Below are 7,891 nucleotides of genomic sequence, written 5' to 3'. Positions count from 1 at the left end.
TGACCCCAATACCTGGACAGAAAGTTCTTTCTTCTTTCTTTCTTTCTTTCTTTCTTTCTTTCTTTCTTTCTTTCTTTCTTTCCTTTTTTTGTTTTTCTCTGGATAATAATAGCTCTGGCTGTTCTGGAAGTGACTTTGTAGACCAGGCTGGCCTCAAACTCATAGAGACCCACCTGCCACTGCTTCCTGAATGCTGGAATTAAAGGTGTGTACCACCACTGCCCAGCTTAGAAAGTTCTTTCTTGAGAGTTTTGCCTCAGCAGTTTTCCCTGTAACTTTTGTTTTCTAGGGGCTTGTCTTTCCTTTTTTTTCTGTCCAGGAGACTGGATTTAGTTGTTCTGCTCTGTGTTATACTCCCACAAGTATCCCCACATTGGCACCACCTAGGAGAAGCACAGCCAGAAGAGCCCGTGTTTGGCTCCTGCTCTAGCCATTGCTGCAAATGCACAGGGTTGTTTGTCCCTGTGTCTTAAGAAAAGGGAATGGCAGTAAAGTGGGGGCTGGAGAGAGAGCTCAGTCAGGAAAGTACCTGGGGAGGCCAACTTGTAATCTCAGCACTGAGGAAGTAGAAGGGCCCCTGAGGCTCAGTGTCCAGTCAGCCTAGCCTAATTGGTGGGAGACCCTGCCTTTTTTGGGGGGGCAGAATCCTGAGGGATGACACTTGAGGTTGACCTCTGGCCTCCATGTGAGCACATGCACATACCCCCTACCGACCCACCCACCACCAGACACAGTAGAGGAGAAGGGTTTCCCTTGTGCCTTTCTCCTGCTTAGCCAGAACTTGAACTTTTCCTGCGTTTCAGGACTAGGGAAATGGCAATCTCACTGAGGGTTTGTTTTTCTCCCGTACATATTCATTCATTCTCATTCTCTCTCTCTTTCTCTGCCTCTCAGCTCTTCTCCCTTATCCCCTTCCCCTTCCCCCTCCATAACCCCCCACACACACACACACGAACACACGCGCACGCACACACTTTTGAGCATCCCCAGAAGAGTGTTCAGTGTGCCCTCTCTATCTTTACAGCTCACGTGGCAGTCAGGTCTTTTTCTCTGCATCCACTCATCTCTGTGGTCTGCTTTTGGTTTTGGGTTATGCCTGACTTCCTTCTGAGGTTTACCTTGTGTCTGCATACCTAAATATTCAACCAGAGGGTGAGGTTGTGCTCAAACCTCTCTGGCTAGTAGGGCTTTGGTTCTGAGGGGCAGAACCCATGTATATAGAGACAACATGAGATGGCTCCAGAAAACATACGATGGTCTGAAATCTGAGTACATACTTTGGCACATACACAGATCCACTAGTCGGGTACGAGTTTCATCTCTTTTTTGTGTATGGTGTATGTATATGTTCATATGAGTGTGTAGATAGGTACACGTGTGTGGAAGCCGGGTAGACCACCTTCAATTGCTGTTCTCCTTTTTTTTTTTTTCAAAAAAAAAGTTCAAGACCAGCCTGGTCTACAAGAGCTAGTTCCAGGACAGACTCCAAAGCCACAGAGAAACCCTGTCTCGNAAAAAAAAAAAAAAAAAAAAAAAAAAAAGGAATTTACAAGAAGTAAAGGTAGGTTTGTTCATTCATTCCTTCAGACAGGGTCTTTCTGCGTGGCCTAGGCTGACCTTGAGCTCTTGACACCTCCCAGATGCTGAGGTCATAGCTAAGATCACTTCAGAGTTGAGCTGCTGAAACTGGTTCTGATTAATTTAGATGGTTTATATTCCTGAGTTTATGTTAAGAATTTACACAATGAATGTGGAAGCACGTCTAGTACCTGATCTCTGCCCTGTTTTTTCTACTTCTGACTTTGTGCTGAACTACCTTTTGACCCATTTGGGGAAAATAGCTAACATTCACAATTACTGGTAATAGTAAAAGGAAAAACTTTTTAAAATTATTTTATTGTTGTTATTTTTATCTTCTGCATGTCTGGGTGACCTTCACATGAGTTCTTTGTACCCATGGGGTCAGGGTTCCAGGCAGTTTTAAACCCCTTGATATGGGTACTGTGTGTGTGTGCACGCGCGCGCGCGCACGCACACACACATTCTTACATGCACGCATGTGAGTACAGATTCCTGCTGAAGCTAAAAAAAGGGTATCAGATCCCCTGGAACTGGAGTTATGGGCAGTTGTGAACTGTCCAACATGGATGCTGGGAACCTAACTTGGGCCTCTGTAAAAGCAGTAAACATTCTTAACTATTGAGCCAGCTTCTCTGCTTTAAAAAAAAAAAAATGTGTGCAGATAGGTGAATTTGTACAAGCAGTTGCAGATAGATAGTATAGTAGAAAAGTGTAATCTTACCTGCGTGTGAACCCCTTCTCTGTTGCTGGTTTTTAGTAGAGTTTGAATAGTCTTGTTCCTTCAGAAGTTAAAGGTCATCCTGGGCAGCATAGCAGGTGCGATGCTGCCTAAGCTACATAGTCAGACCCTGTCGGATGGACGAACAAACAAACCTACCTGTCCTTTTAAGTTGTTTATATCATCTGTTTGGTTACAGTGATGGAGTGACACATTCTCCGTCAGTGGCTTGAAGGTTTATTATTATTAGTGTGTGCATGTGTGTGTGACTGAACTCCATCATGCTTGTGAAGTTCAGAGAACAGCATGGAGAATTGGTTAATAATTCCTTCCATTTTTATGTGGTTTCCTAGTATTGAACTCAGGTCATCAGGTTTTTGTTGAACCATCATGCCCACCCTATAGTGATGCTATAGTAATTGTCACATGTTTGGGGACAATAGCTCATACATTTAAAAATATGCCAATCAGGTCATCTCCCTCCAGAAGAGCACCAATAGCTGCTTTCTAGAAGCACTGATCTGAACTCTAAGGAGAGTTTGAGAATCAGATCAGTGGACTTGTGTCAGAGAGAGCCACAGTAGCAGGGCTGTGCTGTGAGGCTTCCTCACCCCTGCAGAGAGGGTGTACTCTTGCGAGCAGATGCTTTACATGGCTCCTTTGGTAGGCAGCTAACTATGTACCAACCGAGCCATGATGTCCCTGCTTACACTGCTTCTCCTTGGAGGTGGTTCTGATGTTATGTGGCTGTCAATATGTTTAATCATTTTTTAAAAATTTATTAGGCAAATATCTTTCTTTAAAAAGTCCTTATGTGAGCTGAGCGGTGGTGCATGCCTTTAGTCCTAGCACTAGGGAGGCAGAGGCAAATGGTTCTCTGTGAGTTCAAGGCCAGCCTGGTCTACAAAGCAAGTTCCAGAACAGCTAGGGCTGTTATACAGAGAAACCCTGTCTCGAAAGAAAAAAACAAGTTCTTATGTGTATTGGTGTTTTGCTTGCTTGTATGTCTGTGCACCACATGTGTACCTGGTAACTGTGGAGAGTTGCCATGTGGGTGCTGGGAGTGTAACCCAGGTCCTCTGGAAGAGCAGCCAGGTGCTCTTAACTCCTGAGCCCCCTCTCCTGCCTCATGGAGATACTTTCCTATCTTTCTGAAGCCCTCAGTTTGTGCGGAAAGAAAAGCTTATTCACTATGGAAAGGGAGCAGTAGAAACAATGTATCCTTAGAATAGATAGAACTTTGACAAAGCAAAGGTATAGCTAATGGTTCTAGGTTATTCTTCCCTTGACTCCTCTCTCACTCATCATTTTCCTTCATATATTCTTAATAAATCTACCTTTGCTCTGCTCAAAAATTAAAAAAAAAATTTCTCAGCTGAGGCATAAGCATGATTAATTAGTATGGGAAACAGTGATCCCACCGAAATTTTTGTGCAGATGTGTTAGTTTGGACAAGCAGTTGCAGATAGTATAGTAGAAAAAAGTTGTAATCTTGTCTGGGTATGAATACCTTCCCTGTTACTTGTTTTTAGTAGTTTATATACTTTTGTGTTCTTCTAGTACTGTGGAGATTGAACACAACCTCCCACACCCTAGGCAAGTACTCTACTGTTGAGGTAGATCCTTAACCCTCTCTTTATATTTCTTTTTAACATTTAAAAATTATATATTTACTTTTATTTATTCATTTATGTAATAGTCTATGTGTAGGGTTGGGTTGGGCACATGCCACTGTTTGTGGAGACCAGAGGACAACTTTAAAGAATTGTGTCTTCTACCATGTGAGCCCCTTACCCATGGAGCCATCCTGCCAACCCATGTACTAAAATATTTTTTTTTTTTTGATTTTGAGACAAGGTCTCTGTTGCCGTAGCTGTCTTAGAATTTTCTGTGTAGACCAGAGTGGCCTCAAACTCAAGAGATTTGCCTGCCTATCCCTCCCTAGTACTGGGATTACAGGCCTATCCACTATACCTGTCTTTTAATTTTATTTTTTTAAGATAAAGTCTTGTGGGGGCCCTTGCAATTGTCATGGCAGGTAGGGAAACAAACCTCAAAAAGATGAAAATGACAACTCAGTTTAGCCTGACTTACTCAGCCAGGCTAGATCAAACTTTGGGAATCTGGTACCAAGTGATTTATTGCCAGCATATAAAAACAAGTAACAGGTCAGTTTGGGGAAAAGTTTTCTGGTGTAGTACAATCCCTGGTGTATAAGGAGATATAATTATATCGAAACTCAACTCAAAGTACATGTTACTTTTTCCTAGAAGATGGGTTCTAGAGATAGGCTACCTGTGCTAGCTTGAGGGCCTAGGGAAGGATCTGGTATGTCTCAGTCATACAGGTCATTTGGGCTGTTAGCCGTCTCTGGTCCTGATTGTGGGAGCTTGGGGAGGCCCTAGGCTATATGTGTGATATATATATATGCCATTTAGACTATTACCTACCTTTGGTCCTGGTTGTGGGAGCTTGATATTACCTGGCCCTACAGATAACACAGATTACTAGGTTGTTAATTGCCTCCAATTCCCAGCCTTATAGTTGGGAAAACAGGTTATATAAAATGGGCAGGTTGTCTTTGGTGACTACATCTCTTTACATTCCTACTAAGAGTACAGAAGGGTTCTGATTTCTTTACATTTTTCTCAACAACACCTCCAATTTGTGTGTGTGTGTGTGTGTGTGTGTGTGTGTGTGTGTGTTTAAGAGGGCTTTCCTACTAATGTGAAATGATGTTGGCCGTTATACAAAGTATGTTTTATTAATTTTGTTTTATGTGTAAGTGTGTGCCACAGCACATGTGAGGAGGCCAGTAGACAGCTTTCGGGAGTTGTCTCTCCATCTCCTATGTAGGTCCCAGATATCAAACTCAGGTAATCAATCATGGTGGCGGGAATCTTTAGCTGCTGGGTCATCTTCTCAGCCTATGATGATGATGAAGATGATGTGCTCTTTTGTTACAAGATCTTGCTGTCTGTTGGCCATTTTTATTTCTCTTCTGGAGAGTTGCCTATTCTACTTCTTTGTCTATCTTGTTGGATTGTCAATGTTCTGGGTTTTACCTTTTTCTGTAGAGGTTAGAAATGTCTTCTCTCATTCTGTAGGCTGCCCCTTTACTCTGCTGATTGCTTTGTTTGCCGTGCAGATGTTTTCAAGTTTGCTGTCATCCCATTAGTCTGTTTTTGTTGCTTCTATTACCTGTGCTTTGGTTATTGACGAAGTCCTTGCCAGCTTTTCCTCTAGGAGTTTAAAAGTTTATGCTTAGGTCTTTAATCCAGTATTAGTCTCTCTCTCTCTCTCTCTCTCTCTCTCTCTCTCTCTCTCTCTCTCTCTCTCTCTCTCTCTTTAGCTCTTTTCAGTTTATTGCATGAAGGAGTTACGCTAGTCCAAGTTAAAAGTGGACTCCAAATGGTTACATTATACAAGCTGTGAGGTTTTTAAACTTGTGACAAGGGACAGGAGGGAAATTCTACTCATTGCAAGGAAATCCTCTCTTAAGCTTTAGAGTCCAAGCACTTAAAACCCATGAATCTTCATCTGATCGTCCTTAGTCAGACCAATCTCTATTAGGAACTGACGTATGTTCTTGCGCTGGTCACCCTTAGCTGAATTACTTGTCCATATTCTGGATGCTCAATTACAGTACCATTGCAGGCAAATTTCTTCTTAAACGCTTTCACTAGTTTCTTTTTATCGTAATCATCAGCGATCCCTTGGACAGTGGAAAGGGTCTTCCTGCTGTTTCTCTGTTGAATTCTTATATGGATATAATCCTCAGTGCCAGCAGGAAGCAGGTCATCACCCTTACTTGCATCAGCAAAGGGGTCGAAAGAGTGGAGGTTCTGATACGATACTATTCCTTTTCCTCGGTGGAAACGGCCTGCAGAAGGGCAAGGGGGACGGGGTGGGGTGGGGTGGGCGGGGGAGAGCATAGGGAAGCAAGGGGACTCGAGGGGGAGGCAGCTGAGTCCTCGGCAGCGGCTCAGTGACTGGGGCCAGTATTAGTTAGTCTCTTGAGGTGCACTGTGTTTTTCAGGCCATCAGATTGAAGTCTTTCTTTAGTATGATTCTGCTTGAACTTTCTATGTTATACTTTGGGCTTTGCATACTGTCTTCCTTTCCTCTCTTCTTCCTTTCTCCCCTATGGCTTGAAGATCTTGACTCACTTGAATTTTTCTATATGAGTGTTGTATTTTAGTAATATGATACAAATTAATTTCCATTCTTTCTCACTTCTTTTTGTCAGGAAGATGAGCCTAAAGTCTGAACGCCGGGGAATTCATGTGGATCAATCTGAGCTCTTGTGTAAGAAAGGATGCGGTTACTATGGGAACCCTGCCTGGCAGGGTTTCTGCTCCAAGTGCTGGAGGGAGGAGTACCACAAGGCCCGGCAGAAGCAGATCCAAGAGGACTGGGAACTGGCAGAAAGGTAAAAGGACCTCACTGGCTGGATGGAGGTGGGTATGGCTACCAGTGACATAACCAGGTACAAGGTCCTGTCATTGCTTAGCCATGCTTCTTATCTATCAAGAGCATCAGCAGGTCAGCTCATCATCAAGAGAAGATTCTTTCTGCTCTCTGGTCAACACTTACTAAATCTCTTTTAGTGGATTCTCCATTTTGTGTTTGTTGATTTTCCATTTGAGTGTGCTATTCTTACCTCTTATGAAGGCAAGCATCCTTTGTGGTGAAGATGAGTGATATGCTGCCTCCAGGGCTCAGCAGGTGGCTCTCAAGAATTGCTGTCCTCATTCTTCTGACATACCCACAGTAGTCAGTACTAGTTATGTTATGTACATGGTCCTGAAATTGTGACCATTTGATTTTTCTTGTGAAACCAGATTACTCTGAAGTACCTGTGTCATCTCTAAATACAAGTATGACAAAGATTAAAAGATAGAAGTGCTGGTAAGGGGCTAGAGAGACGGCTCAGAGGTTAAGAGCACTGGCTGCTCTTCCAGAGGTCTTGAGTTGAGTTCCCAAGAACCACATGGTGGCTCACAACCACCTATAATGAGATCTGGTGCTCTCTTCTGGTCTACAGGGACACATGGAGGCAGAACATTGTACACATAATAAATAAATCATTAGGGAAAAAAAGCAAAGCAAAGAACTATATTGGAAACTAAATGGTCTGTAACATTTGTAATTCAGTCATCCTCCACATAGGGTTTGTAAAAGAGTGCAGTGGGTGCTGGGTGATGGTGGTGCACGCCTTTAATCCCAGCACTTGGGAGGCAGGTGGATCTTTGTGAGTTCAAGGCTGGCCTGGTCTAGGAGGAGCAAGTTCCAGGACAGCCAGGGATGGTGCTAGTGTGTTCAGGGGCTTGGAAAATGCCAGGGGAGGAAAGCCTACCCTTTGCCATGACATCCTGCAGACTGTGGTGATTTGGTCAAACCAAACGCTAGCTTTTGCTGCTTTTCCTTGTCTAGTCACTTGATATTTGTTGAATAACTGCTCTGTTCACGTTCTCGTCTGTGGTGGGTGAATTCAGAGAATTATGGCCTGTGATCTTAACTGTGGAGCCATCTCTAGCCTCTTAAATTTTATATAGCTACTTGCATTAGTGCTAAAGTATAGATATTAAC

General features: G+C 43.2%; 1 protein-coding gene and 1 pseudogene across 4 annotated transcripts in view; one reads left to right on the top strand and one right to left on the bottom strand.

The window, feature by feature from the left end:
- Nucleotides 1-7,891, top strand: part of Rabgef1 (RAB guanine nucleotide exchange factor 1) — a 58,458-nt gene that overhangs the window by 21,794 nt on the left and 28,773 nt on the right. For all 4 annotated transcript variants that reach the window (XM_050146413.1, XM_050146411.1, XM_050146412.1 and 1 more), the window contains exon 2: nt 6,549-6,731. In XM_050146413.1, the coding sequence (XP_050002370.1) occupies nt 6,553-6,731 (179 nt within the window). In that variant the 5' untranslated portion in view covers nt 6,549-6,552. The remainder of the gene's footprint in view (nt 1-6,548; nt 6,732-7,891) is intronic.
- Nucleotides 4,988-6,234, bottom strand: LOC126504334 (eukaryotic translation initiation factor 1-like; annotated as a pseudogene).

The sequence above is a fragment of the Alexandromys fortis genome, unplaced genomic scaffold (genome assembly GCF_014885135.2).
Source record: "Alexandromys fortis isolate MF-2015 unplaced genomic scaffold, M_Fortis_MF-2015_v1.1 scaffold_56, whole genome shotgun sequence".
Classification (NCBI taxonomy): Eukaryota; Metazoa; Chordata; class Mammalia; order Rodentia; family Cricetidae; genus Alexandromys; species Alexandromys fortis.
Note: the sequence above shows the minus strand (reverse complement) of the source record. Positions and strands in the feature narration are given on the sequence as shown.